The 20,720-nt window shown below is 34.6% G+C and overlaps 2 protein-coding genes across 8 annotated transcripts in view; both read right to left on the bottom strand.

Moving 5' to 3' along the window:
• LOC119640631 overlaps positions 1-20,720 on the bottom strand; it is a 217,761-nt gene that overhangs the window by 33,799 nt on the left and 163,242 nt on the right. The window contains exon 1 of one of the 7 annotated variants that reach the window (XM_038038810.1): positions 8,127-8,336. The exons of the other annotated variants lie outside the window; for them this stretch is intronic. The gene's annotated coding sequence lies outside the window, so the exon portion shown is untranslated. Of the gene's footprint in view, positions 1-8,126; positions 8,337-20,720 lie in introns of those variants that run through there. 7 annotated transcript variants of the gene reach the window in all.
• Positions 14,058-15,918, bottom strand: LOC119640632 (E3 ubiquitin-protein ligase RNF220-like). The gene is made up of 2 exons (XM_038038811.1): positions 15,583-15,918; positions 14,058-15,124 (listed from the first exon to the last, which is right to left on the bottom strand). Exon 2 carries the CDS (start codon positions 14,855-14,857, stop codon positions 14,147-14,149), a length of 711 nt encoding a protein of 236 aa, XP_037894739.1. The 5' UTR covers positions 14,858-15,124; positions 15,583-15,918; the 3' UTR covers positions 14,058-14,146.

The following is a 20,720-nucleotide window of genomic DNA, read 5'->3' as shown; positions in this document are numbered from 1 at the left end:
GCAAAATCAAAAAAAAAAAAAAACCGAAATATTTTCCTCGAACAAATTCTTTTTTTTTTTTTTGTTTCTTTGCTTTAGTTTTAATCTTCTTTTTTTCTGGACATCAACCCAGAATGGCTTTTTTAATTCTTTGCTAAACTGGATTTATGTGTCCTTGGATTTTTAAGGTTTTCTTTTCCCAAGCATACAATTAATCATCAAAAGAATAAGTTAACAAAACAAAATCGAAGAAAATCAATATGGAATAATGGAAATTATCTGCATGAGATCATAATCAAAGTGAATTTTGTAAACCAACGATAGGGAGAAGAAACCCGGTTAATTTGTGAAAATACAAAAAGAAAAAATGTTTGGAAAGTATTTTTTAACATACATCTTCATTTTGCGGCCACGTTCGTTAGCTTTCTATTATTATATGTATTAGCGAGATTTTTTTTTTTTTACTTCTTCGTAAAGCAATTTTATAAAGCATAACTAGATTTGCCTCAAGATGGAAAAGTAAAACTTAATTAGATTTTATTATTCGGAAAAATCAAATTGGAAAGTAAACTGAACATAAATAAGCAAAAAAAATGTTTTATTGGCAAAAGTGGATATTCGACTGACTAATATATTTACCTTACAAGGTATCGTGTTGATTCTGGGAAATCCATCATCCGTCCATCGGGACTCGATGCTCTGATAATTTGGAAAGTGGTCAAAAATACGTTTAACAAGCGAAACCATTACAGTGGTGCACAGCCTACCGTTAAATTCCCAACACCCTTTCGTTTAATAGATTGTAACGTGAAACTGCCCTTTTGTGACTTTACGTTTTCTATTCAACTCCTTTTGAAAATAAGTTTGTACCACTGGTTTGTAATTTTTAGGACAGCATTTTTCATTTACAACTCTTAAGCAATCTATCTAAAAATTATATACAGGCTCTTGTATTTACAATAATTCTTGTCCGATCTTGTCCGTTTGAATAATGCAATTCAATTCTCTTGACTCGACTGGCTTTGCCGGCAGGAAATAATCTGCTTATACATCTTTTTAAAAGTAAGTTACCAATCCCAAAGTTCACCACAACATTTTTGTGTTAATCCCTCTTTCCGCTAAACGCTGTTAATCCCTTCAACAATCATCAGCTGCATAAGTCAGGTCTGTCAGGAGTGTGTATTTGGTTTACCTTTTCTTTGGAATTTTGATTTCTTCGAAAATTGACCAGTTTCCATGAAAATTCATCATCATCACGTGGGATTTTTGTAATAATATGATAGTTATTCAACAACGACTTTTCAAAATATGGGAAGTGGTCCAATCTGAACTATGTTGAACAGCTTCATTCCTGCTTTGCTATTATCTCAAAACGATCACCGAATTAAGATCTGTAGGTGGAACACAAGAGTACGTATAGATCCACAGACAAGCAGAATCGCTTTCTGAATCGACCAGTGTAATAAAAAGCGGTTTTATGTAATAACTTTCGTGCAATGATTTCGTTAGTATAATGATTTTTCAAAATAAAGGGTTAGGTGAAAAGTAGTCGCAAAAGCATCCTAACCCAAACCATTATGGTCCAAAATACGTCGGCGTAATAAATTTCATCAAATGCATAAAAAATTGCGTCCTGCACATTGAAGACAAGAATCCAACACGGACGGACGGACAGAAACCTGATAACATACATCGACAATTACTAAACGCTTTGAAAATAAAGAGGTAAGAAAACGAAATTCGGTCTTAACTGAATATTTTATACTCATCACCATCACCGTGATCCTAAGAATGCGAAAAAAGGAACGGAAGAAAGTTCTTCATTTTTACGAACGGGGCAATGTTTAGTCCAGGTACTACACAGTTGAACAGACATACAGATGGACAGACGAACTGCTTAGGTTCATTCAAAATTGGAAATTGATCAATTAAAAAATAAATAAAAAATTCTATGTAAATATCTAAATAATTAGTTCAATTTTATCAATTAATAAACTTATGTCTATAAAATAATGATTACATTAAGAGAAGAAAATTAATTACTTACTACAATATTTAGATATTTGCAACAATCACTTTATTAGAGTCAACGAACAATTTTTTTTTATGTCAATTTTTAAGAATAAAACAAATAATTTACAATTATATAAACAACTTAATAAAATTAAAAATAAAACCTCGCCAGAATCTACCGAACACATGCATTCATTTCCTGTTTATTTGGTATTATCAAGCACAGAAAAAAATTTTTATTAATTTTCACATTATCAGGCTCGTTTTTCGATGAGATTGAGTGTTTGATCTATCGCCGTACGTTGCTTTTACTGGTTTTCAGTTGATTTGATAAAGGACTCAGTGTAGTTGGCAATCGCATTCTACTTCTGTAATGTCTTGAAGAATAACATTTACTTTAGGAAAAATTTCGAAAATTGCTTTCAAAAATTTATCCTCTCTTTGAGTGAGTGAGATAGTGCGATGAATTTAAGCACTTTTGTGCTAACATTGCTCGTGTGGCTTTCACCAAAGGATTACCTGTTTGGTTTTTTTTTCTTTTAATCCAAAATATTAACAGCTCTTTACACAAACAAATCGCAAAAGAGATTTTGGCTTTTTAAAATTTTTGAAACAAACATCGATTTTTTTTCTATTTTTAGACCAGAAACCGCACACACAAACCCTCAGGCCAAACTTTTTTTCTTTTCCTCCTTAGCTGTTTTTTTTTTGTTGGAGTGTGGTGAATGAGTATGTCTCTTGATTCCAATTTTTTTTCTATCAAAAAAATTTGTAAAAGAAGCAAAAAAAATTGTCTTCCTATTTGTTGTCTTACATACTCCCGTTATTACACTAATGTTATGTTCTAGAGACTCTAAGTCAAGGTTTTTTGCCTATTATAATCGTGGCGTCCCGCTTTGCACCTCATCTTCTGTAATAGTAAGCTTTCACTCAACGTGCGATGGAAAGATAAGACGATCCAGAATTTTAACCAAAAGGTTTGATTTAAAGCTTATTTAAGCATATTCTTCATTGTTTTCTAATGCATACATACACACGTACATACGTCCGGATGCATTTGAACATTATACATCTTGAACACCGTTCGATGCAAAGCATGATTGGACATATTAACTATATATGTGTATATGTGATGACAGAACAAGTTATTAGCCGAATGTAAAAAAAAATAAAAGTAAACATAAGATCAACATGTAATATACACTGGCATTCAACTAAGCCCTAAAGTAAGAGACGGATATACATTGATGAACGAATATTTTCTTACTTATACATTGCTAATAGGGGCAAATGAGAAACAGTATCCAATATAAAAGAGTATTTTGATTCAACTTACGTGCATTGTACAAGACTCGAAAAAGTTCAGCAGTTAGTTATGTAATATAATGCTTTTAGCCTTATTAGCGGACAAAACGGACAGATCGTTGAACATTTTACACATTCCCCGAAACGGATTAAACAACTAATAATTGGTTCGGCATTGTGCTAGTTGCAAGAACACAAAGTGCCTTGAGATCCTAATGGCGATGTGAATATTCATAATTAATAAGTTCTAACAAGCAAGTGAGCTTCAATCTATTAATACAATGTGGAAGAAGATTAAGAGTAAGATCCCATCCCCAATCTCGCAAAGTAAACATCAGGAAGTCCCGTCGAACAGACTCCAAGAGATCAACATTGCATCTAAAATTAGCAAGCCAAACTCCCGACGAGTATTCAGGAGTTAGCCTGACTAGCAAAGAAGTATACAACCACTTTGTAATATATAGGTCTTTGAATCCTTTAGACCACCTTTTTATAGACCCTAGAAGGGAGCTAGCTTCGTTAACTGAAACTTTTATATGAATATCAAACTTCAGTTTTGATTTGAAAACAACTCCTAAGTCTTTATAATTCCAAACATTTTCCAGTATGTAATCACATACTGGCATTGACAACCGTCAGTACGGTATTAAGATGGCAATGTATTGCACAACGCAAAAGACATCCTCTTACATTTTTTTGATTTCACCACCACGGTATTAATTGCACACCATAAATACGAGTTCTCAAGATCAGACTGAAGAAGTATAGTACCATGTATTGAGTCAAAGGAGAGGGAAAGTTTAATGTCGTTTGCAGACATTAAAGCACGGGAATGTTGAATGCACTCAGGAAAATCATGCACATATAAAATAAATAAAAGCTTGTCAAGATGAATGCTTTGAGGAGCCCAAAGAAATAGCTACTGAACCAGGCAATCATAGTAGTCGAAAAACGAAGGCGATGTAATTTACAGACTAACAGCCTATGATTAACTCCGTCAAAAGCTTTGGAAAAGTTCGTGAAGATAGTGTCTCCTTGTCTGCGACCGGAAAGTGCTTTGTAGATTGAACTACTAAACTTCGCAGATTAGTGGTAGTTGATTTGAAAAAACTGTTTTGACGGCGCGATGTAATTGACCCTAAAATCGTAGTAAGCGTTTTTGTTGTCAGTGATTTGTTGTCAATAATTTGGGATGTGGACTAAGTTTGCCAAGTCCCCTATAATTGTTAATAAGTTTCCCCAACCACTTTTAGAAAAAGGAAAAATAAAACCAATCTTCGAAACCGATGGGAAGTGACCTTTTTTCAAACAAACATTAAAAATATGTGTAAGAAGAAAACATAGCAAATTAGCACACTGTTGGAGAATAGCAGATGAAAAACTAATAGTGCGAGGGTAGTTAGAAAATTTCAAAGTTGACTGCGCTATAAACATTTGTTCTTCGCAGAAGACCATAGACGGAAAAATATCAAACGAACCTATCAAAAGCGGGTAACTATCGGGCGAAATATGTGAACAATGATAGACCAACCTTAAGATAGGTCAAGTATTACAGACGCCTCGGATGATACGAAATTTCCCAAGCTCATAACGGAAGCAGATCTTCTTATCTTTCATTTGGAGTTTACAAATTTAAATAAGTCTTTAAGATTTTTACGAAGTTTGCGCCTGGTTTCATTAATAAAATTGGAATAGCAAGTTGCTTTCAGGGCACTATAATCTCATCTAGCGCTAGAGTATAACATATAATCACAGCTCGAACCACTACGACTAAATTTTTTAAATAGCCTATTTTTTATTAGGGACCATCCGTTATTTATATGCATTTAGGAGCCAATTAAGAGAAAGCGAGATGTGACAAGATTTAAACGGCACCGAGGGGGAAATTGCGGGCAAAAGCTGACTGTAAATAAAGGATAACGAATCATCAATATCTTCATTGCGTAAGTTTCAGTCAAAACCATCGAGCAAGTTCCTAAGTTTCACGTAAGTCGTTTTAGCAGATCACTAATTACCCGATTACAAAGTCCGCTGCCAGCTAGATAATTTACAGCCAGCAACAACGACAGATAATACACATCTTCAGGTGAAACAAAGGGACCAGTTCGAGATCTTGATATATTGGTATCCCAGTAAAAAACTAAGTCAAGCAGCTTATTATTCGCATCAAAGGTAAGTTAAGCTCACAAAAACCTAACCCAAGGACAACATCGAAAGAGTTTTTATTAATGGATATGAAAAGGGAATATAACAACTAGGGCCGTCGTTGAGGACCCACGAAACATAGGGCGGATTAAATCGCCTAGCACTATCAATTTATCACTGGGTTTCAGGCGACAAGTATTATTTTTGATCAAAGACAAATGCTCTAAGCAAATTGCGATATCAGACGCTACAGGAATGTGAGACATGCAATGTATACATTACAGGTATTTTAACGCCTCCAAACCCAACAGCTGTAGACGAGAAACAGTACCCATAGATAAGGCTAAGCAATGGTTAACCGCAATGAACACTCCCTGAGGCCAACATTTTGCCGACATACTCCGTTCAAACGGACCCCCCGAAGCAATATCTCTCTGACCTGCGGAACTAAACTAAAAAAAAAAAAACTACATTTCGTCAGATCTTCTTTCGAGACCTTATTATTTAAATACTTTGCAATCGCTTCGTTGGGGCTTTATGACGACAATCGCCATATAAAAATAGATTTCCTTGCAGATATCACCACCATCTGGTGAGAAACCAAAACAACGGGTTTGGTAGAATCTTCACGGTACACACAAAATTCTCCATCAGCTCATTGGCGACTAACACGGATACAGAGACAGTACCAGCGTCCTGAGAAACAACCGGTTTTCCCCAACCCTTACTGACAATAACGGAGCCTGGGCCACCACCAGTGGCTATTTCAACCTGTCTGCCTGCACCTAGCTTATTACACCCAGCCTCACGATAATCATTCTTCGAAGCTGCTCGTTTCGCGAATTTAGCTCTCCGTGCTGCGCCAGATTTCAAATCTACGTTAGAACCAACAATATCCCCACATAACCGTCTAGCACTAGCACTAGCTTGTGAGGTTATCGTGTTTATTGAAAAATGCAGGCGGATGAGCAGAATTATTTATTTGGTTGTGACATCTTTTCACATCAAGTGAAATCTTTTCACATCATATATCAAGTCCTAACTTTCAAAGTTTGCATTGCAAGTATACAACGCTGTTCAAGGTGTATGCAAGACTGTTGTATTAAATGATGCGATGTGTTTGTGAGTGCATGCGTATTTTTTATCGGGTATATAATTTGCTCTTACAGACTTACCCTCTGGACTATTGACATGTCCAATCTTTAGTGAAAAAATCTCTATCTTCTTTTAAACCAGCAAAGATAAGAATATTTTCTGCATGAAAATATCACGCCCGACATATTTACAATTGCAAAACTTATTAATGCTTACAGACTTAATTAATTCCTGATTACAGCAATTGCTTATTTAACCAATTGGCCATATCGGTGCTTTAAATTTGCTTTATGCAGTTATCTGACCTTCGTATTATTCGACCAATGAAGACACTTAAAGAAAATTTGGTTGGAATACAGTTTCAAATTATTTTGACTACATATCAAGCTTCGACTGCATTTCAAAGTTTATCCACTAGTTTCAATCAATTTGAAAATGAAACGTATCTTGCAACGCCAGTTCAAATTATCAGCACCTAAACTTATTATAGTCGGTTCAGACTAATTCAAAGTTTTCTCCGTACGGCTTTCGTGTGAATTAAGAAATTTCTTATTGCCATTATTACTCCATCTTATCTAATCAATCTTTTTCGACCGTTTTATTTTGATTGCGACCATAACCTGCCTTTTGTGTTTTCTTTTATCATCCTGGGAACTCCCCCTAGCCAATGTAAGCTTTTATATTAATTTTATATCGCAATTTACATTCAACTCTTTTTCAACATTGTATTTTGCATATTTTAGAATTTATTATGCGCTTTTATGAGAGCCATATACGAAATGACAGATGTAATTTACTCTCTTATGTCGACGCGTTCGTAAAAATACCAAACTTTATTCATTAAATATGCGTCCTTTTAACGTTAAATACATAATTATGACAGCAATATAATTTCTGTCGTAATGAAGTTACATTTCGGTAATCTAAAATATTAGCAGTTAAGAGAACAAAGTATGCGAGAACAAGTATGATATGGGATTATTAAGAAGGACAGACTGACAGAAATGTTTAAATTGTCCTAGCAAAATGTTAGTTTTTCTGTGTTTCATAAATGCGCAAAATATTATAGCATTTGCCAAAAGTGATGTGTGTATAATGCGACGCGCTTGCTTGCAGTTTTTAACTGCCGAACATGTTATTGAACGCTCTGGGCGTTGAGTCACAACCAACAATTTCTAGTCAGAGGCGATGTTTACGTGTTTGCTTAACATTTCTGAGATATTTATCTAGGATATCATTTAAGTTTGAAATGAATGCTTTTGCAGCTATTCTACAACAAGGAGTTGAGGTTAGAAAACGGCTTTCGAGACTTTCCAAATCAATGAGTTTCAAATATAAATTTGTTTGAACCCATAAAATAACCTCCTTTTTGACGATTTTAAAATAAAAAAACATCGCAATTCATCGATTCTTGGCGATAATGAACTTCTTACGTTTATAGCCCACAATTTTCGAAACCTGTTTATTGATGTAATGCACAGCGAATAACTAAGCGTTGATTGGGCAGCATCTCGCTTTTAATAAAAAAATCTTCGTAAAGCAAAAATTGAATAGAAAAGATGACCCCTTTATGATGTTGTAGAAATTACCTTAAAATCCGCCGATAATCTCTTTTTAAGACTTTTTGCACGTTGTTTGTTTTCTTTCGTCACTCACGTCGCACACGTAAAATTACTGAAACACTTTATTTACTATTCTTTGAAAAAATATTCAAATTCATTTATGCACACATTGATAGGTATGAACATAGAACGGGAAGAATCAATTAGATTTCACAAACTCTGAATTCTACAACTTAAGTAGAACACACTTAAATAAAAACTAAATTTTATTTGTCATAAAATCTGAAGCATAACCTCAAACACAACTGAAAACAGGCAGAATAAACAATATATATACGTATATATATATGCATATGTATACACATATGCGAAACATAACAGTTCTCTAAAATGAAGAAATGTTCACAAAAATGTAAAGAAAACTCCTCATGCAATTATGCATGCAGAAAAAATTTGTTTGTGTGTTGATATAAAAGCATTAAAAGTGGAAACAACGAGAAATGAAAAGTGCATGTAAAAACAAATAAAAATGAAATGAAAAATTTCAATTTGAACGAGTATGAGTTGTTATATGCCTGTAACTATCTCCTTGCTTGCTCTGTTCTTTTCTTCTCTCTTTCTCTCACCATATATTTTTATATTTTTAAATATATCTATGTATATGTAGATATATTTATATACATTTGCAGACAAATACGTTGCTTTTACCTTGCCTTTTAAACCTTTGGGTAATCTTCCGTTGCTTTCGCTGCCGTTAAAATTGCATATCATCCGAACGCCGTCAAATAAAATTAGTTGTATATGGAAATTCAACTAATTAACGAATAAATACGTACATATTTATGCACTTTGTCTGTAAATTGGCTTTATTAAATTCTCTTCTTCTTATTTTTCTCCTTATTCGTTTCCTCTCCCGCTTTTAATTCTTACTTTCCTCTCCCCTAAATATTTTATATACATATATATATATTTTGTATTTAAACGTACATGCACTATGTTCTGTTTTTGTTAATATGAAAGAAAAAGAACATAAACGTTTAAAAATGAACTTAAATTGCCAAACAGATGTTGTTGTTTACGGTTGTCGCTATAGCTGTATTTTTATTTTTACTGTCGTATAGACAATTAAAAGCGCAAGAGATCAAAAACGCATATCTTGAAAACACGCGTAAAATGTTAATCAGAAGAGACGGCAAGTACACACATGTTTCGTGTTTGGGGGACGAAAGAATAAAAGAAAACAACGCGAGAATTTCAAAGGAAATTTATTTTGATAAATTAAAGTGTTTTCTTATTTTCTTACTTGAAAACGCACTGATTTGTGTTTTTTTAATTACTGTCACTGGCGAGGCAACTGCTTCAACATTGAAAGTTTTCTCTCCTTGGAGGCTAAAACAAATAATTAAAAGAATTTCGAAGGAATCGCTTAAATTTGTATAAATAAACTCAACATTTATTCCCGTATCATTATGAAATATTAATGAAATATTTTCATGCTTGAGTATATATAAATCCATCCCTCGGTATATATATTTTTTTTTTTTGTCTTTTCACGCAATCATTTTTCACTTATTCTAGGGCTGCATTCGAGTAAACGATTGGTTTTCAATTTTCGGTGAATTAACAACTGAGCCGTGAAAGTCAGCATGTAAGCAAGGGAAACATATCGAGCAAAAGAAGCCCGACACGATATTTAGGGATTATTCCAGCATCTTTTTGGTTATTAGCGTTTCTATTGTACACCTTATTTCGTTTGCTTCGTTTCACTGTACATTTTTCTACTCTTCAAGTCGCGATCTATGCAAATTAAAGAATCTAGCGATCTAGTGTGCAAATTACAGAAATTGAGCAATGAGAATTCATTGCTAAGCAACCACGCCGCGACTCTTGACATGACGATAAGTTCACTTCAAAATTCAATAGCAAAATGTAAAGCAAATTCAATTCCCGAATAATATCGCCTTCGAAAACCTTTATTAAAAGTTACGATTGGCCGAATTGAACAATTGAATCCGGAAATTTGGATGTAGGTCAAGTAAGAGATGAAACGACTAATGATCAAAATAAACAAGTAGAAAATCTGCCAAGTTTAATGCATTTAGAGAACATGGCTTATAAACATTTTATGTATTTACTTGGAAATCAAAAACTAATGTTAAAATTTTTTTAGAGAGAGAGAGAAAATTAAGTTAATTTGCGAAAAATATTCACAAGTTAGAGAAGGTTAGTCTGTGTAGTTTCGACTTTCTTGACTTGTCAATCTTTACTATATTTTTGGCTGTGGTATATAACAGGAATTTTAATATCGCATATTTTATTGTCCGATTCGCATAATTGCAATGTTTGCACTTACTTTTCATGATATTTCTACTTTTCAGAGTAATTGCATATTGCGATGGGGCCTACTATTAAGCACTAATCCACTACAAATAGAAAAGCAACGGTATAAAGGTAATCATTTAAGTTTGGAAATTTGATTGGGGGAATTAGGAACCATAAATGGAACTAAACAGAAATCGCGTTATAATGTGAATATAATTAAAAAACACATAAAGATATTATTTCTGATTTGTGCATTAGTCGTTCCAATTAATCTAAATCAGTTTATTTTCTTGTGGAATAGAGTAATAATCCCATATGTTAAAGATCAATAAAATCTTTATACACCGATTGACTTGTGTACGATGAGAAGTTGCTCGGATCATGCGCATCCTTACGTATATAATGTCTGGCGATTTTCTAGCATCTGGAAATTTCAATACACTAGAAAAGTATTAATTTGTAAAAAATAAAAATACCAAATCTAGGAAAAAAGTAAACCCTATCGCTGTTGTCAGACCCGCATGGCAAGATTTTAACTAACATTTAAACCGTATAGTAGATGTACTTAAATAAAGCAAGATATGACGTGTTGAAAAGTCAAATCGAAAATTTGAATCTGGTAGTCGTGTGCCAATGCAAAAAGTCCATACTTTGGTCACTTGTTTACTCTATAATTTTGCCATTCAACTTTTTAAAATATGCCAATTTATTATCAGACTTACCATGTAGACTAATGAATTAAAATGGGAAATGCTAGCAATAACCGATTATCCGTTGGGCCCAATCCTTAAGAAAGATCAGAAAGAACCAGTTCAAGTGGGACGTAAAACTATTTATGATCCAATTTACGTTCACTTATTCGAGGAGTTAAAAGAAGATCCCTTGTATTGGCGGGAGTTTGAAAACAATATCACACCTCAAGTTTCGAATGCAGTGAAACGTTCGCTATTCTTAACAAAACAAATAATACAAAAGGAGTGTGGGCCGGACTTACATCCCGATCACTGACAACAAGTTTGATGAATTTATTTATCGTATATTGAAATCAATTAAGTAGACCAACGCCGATGCTTGGATCTCATATGGAATCACTATTTGTGGAGGAGGAGATAGCAGATAAAATCAAACAAACTAGCAATTCTCTTGATTCAACAGCAAAATCCTGGTTGTCTTTAGCAATTTTGACTTGTTATCGTGAGTCCAAGTTCACTGCTGGAGATTACCGGGAGTCCTTGATATTGAACGTAGTAAAAACGTTAGCAGATTTGGGAATAAAAGACAACTATCTGTGGGAATTAGGTACAGAAAACGCTCGTTCTTGGAGTCATGATATTAATTTCACCCGAGTTGTGACAGTTGCGGTTATAGAGTCCTTTATGCACTGGGAGTATTTATTCGGATAGGAACAATCTGTTCACGAAATCGTTCGTTTGCATTGGTGGGTTATCGAAGTCCAAATAAAATGTTGATATGGTTTTTGAATAAAGTAGTCGGTGAAAAACTGTTTGCAATGTTCCACGAAGAAGCGGAAATCTGCCTTAAAGAGTTTCATTTTCCACATCTAATGGATATAATAAGCCCATATGGCTTATTATCCGTAATAAGCCCATATTCTGCCAATCGTAACCATATGCTTTACTTTTGGGCGAGCTCGACTGGCACACTGGAGACAATCGTTCTATTATGGCCGTATTCACTGCTGACTTCAACCTGCTGGGGATAGTGAACGCAGCGTAATTTATAGCGTATGCCCTCCCTGAAGGGACCACTATACAGAATGAAATAGATGGACAGGTCAACGAAAAGAAATATAATCCAAGGAGCTTACCTTCAACTAGCAGTCCGGTTCAGCGGATTTTCTGGATCAGCAGGAATAGCTTTATTCCAAAGTTTATTGGAAAGTGGGTAACTAGTAGATGTAAGCTAATTAATTGTAAAGGGAAGGAAACTTTTGGAAAGTATTGCCTTTCAAATTGACCCACTATTCGAAATAGCATCATACCGCAATATACACATCACTACTTTTTTTACATTCACTGCTATCAGCGACTTATGGAAACAAAAAAAAAAAAAAATTTGTAAATGAATAAATATTTGCACAAAAAGGGAGTTGGTAGTTATATCCCACTAGCTGATGACAGCAACCTTAACAGTAAACATAATCGTAGGCGTGGATGTCGCTTTTCGTTGCACCGTTTAGTCCATCGGCATATATGGCATTTACTGACACTCGGGCAGTTGAAACGGGAACAGAGGAAGCGATAATTCGTGATGCGAAGATTTTGTGACTACGAGATTAAACCAAATGTGCCAACTAGTTGAAACTGTCGCCTTTAATAGAACGCTTCCAATGGACTGGAGTATCAGAAATGCAATTGCTTTTTCCGTATCATTTTCATATTCATTCTTTCATAAAGAGATCGGTTCTTTTTGGTAGTTAGCATTGTATGGGGCTCAACCCTATTTGCCATTGTGTGTAACTTTCACTTATGTTTCGGCGTGCAGAACAACGTGGAGCTTCAACAGTCACGCATTATTTTAATCGTCTAAGTACGGTGGATGCTCATTTCACATACTGTTTTATTTTGAACAGTTATATGTACACATAAGACGTAGTGGCTCCTTTCCTATTTGTGGAACACGTCTCCTGCTTTAGCAATCCACATTCCAGAGCTGGTCATGACAACGCGGAAGGTTTGCACTGAAAGCTTTTCGAGCGTAAGCTACCGTTGTAACATGTATTCGTTTTCTCTGATGCAACTCTAAGGTGTAAAAAAAAGGGTGCCAAGCACCTCTGAATGGTATTGGTACATGTGTATCAATGTGGTGTGTACATGTGGGCAATTTTATGATGTCCACGTTTTGCAGATAAAAAAAACTAAGGTTTCATAAGCTCCTTATTTTTCTTCTAACCACGCGGAACGAAATGGAAGAAATTGAATAAGTTGCGACTTTTCATCTATTCCAAAAGAGGAGGTTTTCCTTTTGGAATGACTCAAATTCAAGTCATTCTTTGAAACGAACCGCTTCCATCTCGTAATTAAATGAATAATGCCTGTTCGCAATGTTGTAATTTACGCTATGAGTTTGACTCACAACTTTGCAGATGAGGCGGTTAATGATTTTTGTTTTTCTAACTCTTCTCGTAAGTGAATATATCAGTGAGGTGCGGTGGCAAAAAATTGCAATTATTGAGAGTATTTCTTGTTACTACCGCTTGAAAGATGGGTATTTCCTTTTTTTTTGATGCAATTAAAAATCTCTCCTTCTTAACACCGCATTTATTTGCTTAAAACATGATAACTTTCATAAAGGTCCTGTTAGTTGAATTTTTTACCTAACTCTGAGACGGTGCAATGACAAGCTTGAGACTAATTTATTTTTCAAGACAAAGTTTGCACTTATAATCATACAGGATCTTAACATTATACAACTTTTTTTATAAGTGAACAAAGATGATTTCCATCGTTCTTTGCAGGCTCTTGAAGTGTTTCAACTGTGGCCTCCAATGAATTATTTATTTGCGTCTGCAGTTTCCAATATTACAATGAATATATGTATATATCAAAATGAAAGAAAACTGTTTGAAATATACGTACAAGTATGGCTGAAAGCGTATAGATGCTCAGAATATAAAAAAAAGTGGTAAAAGTGGTGGTTCTAACCAATATTTAAAATAAACTCCATATATAAGTAGAAAGAATTAAGGCGAAAAAAAGGCAATTTTACAAGTAAATGCGGCGCAGCTCTCTTGGCGCAACTGGAGCGTTGCACATAGGACATAGGCGGTTAAATTTCACTGCTTCACGAATGCAGCTTTGACAGTAAACATGACCGCAACGTGTGGACGTTGGTTGGTTCACCGTTGATTCCAGGCAAATAGGGCACGCAAATCGAGCAGGGCTGTCCAATTTTTCGCCAGTTACTGAAAATGGTGAACGAGGAACATGAAGCGATGAAAATTTTCCAATTGAGCTTTTATCGTCTACTGAACGTCGTCGACGGGTTGCCCTTTGCACGTTATTGTTTGATGCTTGCGCAGTTGAGGAGTTAATTTGTTCTTGCCCTGATACAGTTGAGATTGAATTGCTTCTACGCTGTAATCTAACTGGGGTACGTATATCAACTATGTCATTAATTTCGGATACTAAAATTACATCGTCATCAGGTGGTGTCTGGCTTAAATCAATAATTTGAAAAATTTCATCGTTGCCATTTTGACGACCAAATCCCAAAGCACGTGGTGGGGTCTCCGAAAGATCAATAGTTGGTATACCCAATTCGACGCCGGCTCCAGTTGCCACTATAGATGACGGGCTTACGTTTTCCTGCGTTTGCTCTTCCGGGAGATTTTCGCTTGTAGAAACAGTAACGGGATTTTGTCGGCCGTCTGCTTTACTATCGGCATTTTTTTGGGGTTTTTTTGACAAAGGCATTATAGATATGAACTTTCTAATAAAAGCTCGCACTAAATCTTTTTATTCTGCCGTTTTCGTCTCGGCTCCAATCGAAGTATGCGCAGACGAAAGTGATTGCGACGATTCAATGTTTTTTACTTTTTTTTTTAAAGAAAATGTGTTAACCAATTGAATGCAGAATTTACCGCAATGTTTCATTCCCAAGATCAAACCTTTTTAAATGATTGACAGCGTTGTCTTTGATAGAATGCTGCCAATGAAGAGGGAATAGAGTATCAGAAACGCCTGGAGTGGGAACAAGAGAAAACGCGTTACGGCGTCATTGAAATTAAATTAAAATTATGTATAGAAAAAAAATCGTTCATTTAAAAATAAAGAGAATTGTTCTCTTTCATTAATAGTTTCATATTTTGGTAAAGGGATTCTAATGTCAAGCTCTAACGTATCTTCTACTGCCTCACGCTTTTTTATTGAAGAACCTAGCATTTAATTACGGAATCCTTTACGATCCACAATGGGTTATAAATGTCGGAACTTTTATCGTTTTGGCCTACCGGTGTAGCATCCATTCCCTTTCATGTAGCTCACATGAGCCATAATGCTGTCTATAGTAAGCGTTGTGACGCCATACTCTCCTAGACAACTCAGTAAATACACTTGTGTATTTATTCACTTCATACTCACAACAAGCCTATTAGGTCCATTAATTCTATTAAAGGAACGAATAAGTTGAAGAAACTTACCTCGAGAAGGTGCAATTCTGTTTTCTTTACAAATGTGCCGGAATACGAGTTTCTTCTCTCACGATGCAAAACCCTTTTTACCGGATCTTAAGTATATTTTGATGATTTTCAATATGTTCTGCTGGTTTCCTTCGGAATATCAAACGTTTTCTTGCACAACTTTATAAAATTATTTATATACCAAGGCATTCACAAGTGATCAGATAGAAAAGTGCCCGAATGTTGGACTATTCAAGAAATTTCCTTAGAAAAATGCTCATTTTTAGATGCATTTTTTTATATATGCTTAGTTAGAAAGTTAATCAAGTTTAAAGTTTTCAAATTTATGTTTCATCTGACGCAGCACAAATATTTTCCAATGATTGCTCTTTTCACATTAAATTAAAACACTTGTTTTTTTTTCTTCCTAGCACACTATCCACAAAAAAATCATAGGGGTTGCGGTTTTTGATCGCAAAAAATGCCGCAATATCTAGTGAATCTCTTTCCCTGTGGTCTCTCAGTTGTATCGTTTTAGTTCAACCATTTAGTTTTTGGTGTCTAATCATATCACAGAATACACGCCGTCCCAGTAATGATTAATGTGGCTGTTTTAATATTTCTTTCCCCCTTATCTCATTTTCTTGTTTTTATTTTTTGTTTCGCGGGTGTGTACACAGTAAATGAGTGATGTAGTGCACATCTTTAGCATTCGTTTTTGCTTTCGTTAGTTTGGAAGCAATTTCTTGAACGACATTGGCAACGCCTTTGAAATATCACAAGGGGAACACACATATTTGTACGCGCTGTTTACTGAGCGCCATAAGAAAGTGTGAAAAACAATTTAACAACTTGTCGTAGACACAAGAATATTTTTAACTCGACTATGTTAAGAAAATCATTAATGTATATGCATAACGAAAACAATGATAACAAAGGAGAGATAATGATGATGGGGAGAGGAGATGCCAGCTACAAGCAGCGTTGCGTTGAAAAATTATCTCCGAGAAATTCTCAACGTCAAGTAACACTAAGATGGTGTTGCTGTTGGCAACATGTGCACGTTTTAACACTTTTCATATAATATATTTATTTATATGGTTGCAAGTGTGCAGCATATACAAACATGTGTGCACATGAACGCTTGACATTTACTATCTGTCATTGATAATCACAAAATGTTACATTGCCTGACATTTTAGCTGACATGTTAGGTTGACGTTGGGCGGGTGTAATATTAACATTTTGCCTACATTCGCCTTTATGACTATTGGCATAAAGTGTCTACTTTTGCAGCTTCCTTCATAAATATTATAAAAGTGACATTTTTGATATATACTGTGGCAATTGCAATTAATAATACAAGTTTCGTGTTGAAACTTTACAAATCACAGGAAACATACATCAGGGAGATATGTAAAGAATACAATTTTTATTAAAGAAAATGCCTGCTTAAAAATAACATTCGTTAATACCTTTAAAAAACTAAACTTAACGTTTGCCGAAGTATTAGCAAGTTTCTTGTTTGAGAACAGAAACTGAAATTGAAAATTTCCTACGTTCGTATTACTGTTACCATCTTCAGTTTCGTTTACTTATATTTTTGTTCGTTAAAAATAAAGATAAATATTAAATACTTATAAGTATGTACATATGTATCAATAGAAAGTAATGAAATAATAGTTATCGAAGCACGAGGTGATGTAATGATGCCATACATCTCTCAATTTGATGACATTTCAACGAAAATATATTACTTACTTTTGATAGGAAAGCATAACACTTACAAAACAAATAGGTTGATGAATAATTATCAGGCGTTTCTTTGACGTGCTACATTTTGTTAAAAATGTACAATGTTTCATAAATTTAGAAATGAAAACTACTTTTAGGTTACAAAAAACGTGTCAATAGTCATTCTCTTATTCGTCATATTATACGGTATCATTTTGGGACAGGATGGAAAGCTGCGCAGTCATTTCGCGATCTCAACGAACTTTTCGGTGAGGGCACAATCCAGTCCAGTCGAAAGTCCATGCAGAGACCGGTTTAGCTGTTTCAAACCTGGCAACACTAGCTTGGAAGATAAGCCAAGAAGAGGTCGACCATTGGATTTTGACGACCACTCACCTTTGGTGGCCGTGGAAGGAGAGGAAAGCTTGACACCTCGAATGATGGCCAACAACTTCAATGTGGCCCATTCAACCATCGTTCGTCGTCTCAAAAAGCTCAAAAGGTAGATGGTGACCAGGCTCTAGTTTAATCATTTAAAAGTGTTACTGTTCAATTTTTATGTTTCGTTTGCTATAATAAACAGTTTTGAAGAACGCCTGTTTATATCGTTTAAAAACAGCTGTAAATTATGCACATATTAATACTAGTAAAAGTAATTATTCTTTCACTTCTTTTGGAATTCCCATAACCAGCATAGCATTTAAACCTCCCTCTACTAAAATGAACAAGAGGAAGAATTGGGATATCTTTGACTTATGTCATGGAATTGCATAGATTGCACAAATTATATGCTAAATCAATAAGGCGCGATTCTTTCTAAGCGTAACATTCACGAAAACACAACTCCCTACGCATATTTTCTAGATCAGTATTAAAACTATTCTAATCTATTTGATCGTGTGATAGGTAAATATCTGTTACAAAGCATTTGTAGACTTAATACGCATTATAGCAGGCTTAAGACATGACATGTGCATTGAAGCTCGAGTACAGTGTACAATATATGGTTAAAACAAGAGTGAGCTACGTAACGTCTATACTATGCAACAAACGAAAACTATTTCATTAAAAGATATTCGGTAGCTGAAAGCGTGCTTATCGGCGATTCTAGCTAATTGCTGAAAAAAAACAATTTAAGAACAAGTTTGTAGAAAAGTAGAAAACAGGATTGCTTGAAAGTATAGCCAATTACTAACTATTATTAGTTTACGAAATTTACACAATCTTTGCACAAAGAATAATCGGTTTCCTAATCATCATTAATATTTGTGAACAGAAAATCTAGTCATGCGGTCACTTTTTAAATTCACATGAGGTTACTGAACTGGGGCAATGCAAGCTATATGTCATACTTGTTACGGTGTACTGCATCACTGCTACAAGACACGGTGCAATTGCTTTGATTCCTTTTTACGCTTGCTTATATCACTTGAGAGTTACAAATGAGTAAACCAAGGTCAATGTAGGCGTGGACAACATATGTGGGGTTTGGGAGGTAAAAATTAAGAAATCAACATAAATATCGATGAATAAGATGACAAGAAAAGTAAAAATAAAAAATATTAAAATGATATATCCTATAAGTGCACATATTGTTTGTATAACAATTAGTCTGGTTTAGTAAAGCGCACTTGCCTTGAATTTTAAAATACATACATAAGCTATCACTATTTGATCACTGCATTTAGTTTCTATCGAAACATATCTAGCCTTTACTAAGGGTATACAATTCACATCCATTACAGCGCATCAAAGATGCTATAGTCCTCGTCTTTTATTTACAGATTCTGCAAAAGAACGAATCTTTGCAATGAATGAAAAAAGTCGCCCAAATACGAAACGGAGGATCCCATTCTTCTCTTGTTGCAGGCAGGCTAAGTATAGAACATGGGCTGCGTGTAAGATTTATATTTTTCATGTGAATCATTAGCCAAAGTCTTCTTTCTCCGCAATTGGATAGATGAGGGGTTTGATCACTTGAATGTATACTTTTTAATTTTTCTTGCTTATTGTCTTTTCCTAGCTACAGCACATTGCGTATTTGTTCATCCGTCGTTCCCGCCAGTTCTTAGTCTAACTTGATCGCTTTATTGTCTACGAAGAAACGAACAGTGTTCGTATTCTTTCTTCCGTTATGCTACGCGCTCGACAATCTCGGAAGAATTTAAAAAATTTTTACAAATATATTCTAACAAAATAGGTAATTTAGCAGGAAGTAAAAGGAAAACAAAAAAAAAGAAAGAACGCTAACATAGCCGAAAGAACATAGCGAAAGCGAAAGAATCTGCAATGGTTTCTTTTTCTTCTTCTAAAACATGATTTCTCAATTGCGAGAGAGCGTAATAGAAAGTTAAGCTAAGCTTTTCTTGCCTGATATGCTTATGTTACCTATTAAATATAATTTCTGCGAATCCACGCGTATAAGTGACATCCTTTCGCAGTCTCATTGGATTACCCTTCGCTCAATCCACATCTAAAAAAAAAAAAATAAATAGCGCCTAATTCTCTCTTTACACGATTTTTTATGATTGTTGCTTTGTTTACAGTTCAGTTAGATTATGCCGATTGTATGCGTATATGCGTGAAATTCTCTGAGTTATGAATGGAGTGAAGACGTAATGTATTTTTACGCAATTTAGTTTGGTTTTTCAAGCTATAATTTATTTTTTAAATTACGTTTAATGAATTAAAATGTGCGACGAGGAAATAAATTCTTAAGTAAACCCTAACAAGAATTTCTTAATATTGTTTATTGCACTTTTCGGGAGCTTTCTTAGGTCTGGAACGATTTTGCTATTTTTCCATATAACCAATATCTTTTTTTGGAAACGTATCTATCCTGTAAAGAAGGGGATTAAGTGCTTTGTACTTAAAGTAATGCTCAACGTTCTTATGTAGAGCTCCTCACAAGTTCTTAATAAACAAACACAACACTTTCAAGAAGAAAACGGACGGAGTTTGATTTGATCAATTATTAGGTGCCCTACAGTCGCTGGTTCGCTTCCCATAAAACGAAAAAAGAAAGAAATCAAATATCAATTTGTTTTCAATCACTTTTCAAAATGAGACGTTATGTGGGAACAGGTCGAGAAAATCATCCGATCCAAACCAATGTCAAGAGTGTTCGTCCTTGGGTCAACACACTTTGGTGTAGCAAATTTCATCAAAATATCTCAAAAAATGCGATCTATAAGTTGAAAATGCGATAGCTAGACGGACAGACAGACAAAAAAAAACTTGGACTGATTCAGAAAATGAAACTGATTTTAGAAGTGTTTATTTAGTAATCTCAAGATTGAATATAGAAGTTTCGGCAACTGTCCCTCGGTCTATATGCAATCTGAATAGTTGGTAAAGATTATAAGCTCTCTGTAGATGCACATAAGTCACTAGCAGTCAGGCAAAGCAATTAATCCATAAATAAT

Source organism: Glossina fuscipes, unplaced genomic scaffold (assembly GCF_014805625.2).
Source record: "Glossina fuscipes isolate IAEA_lab_2018 unplaced genomic scaffold, Yale_Gfus_2 121, whole genome shotgun sequence".
Taxonomy (NCBI): domain Eukaryota; kingdom Metazoa; phylum Arthropoda; class Insecta; order Diptera; family Glossinidae; genus Glossina; species Glossina fuscipes.
Note: the sequence above shows the minus strand (reverse complement) of the source record. Positions and strands in the feature narration are given on the sequence as shown.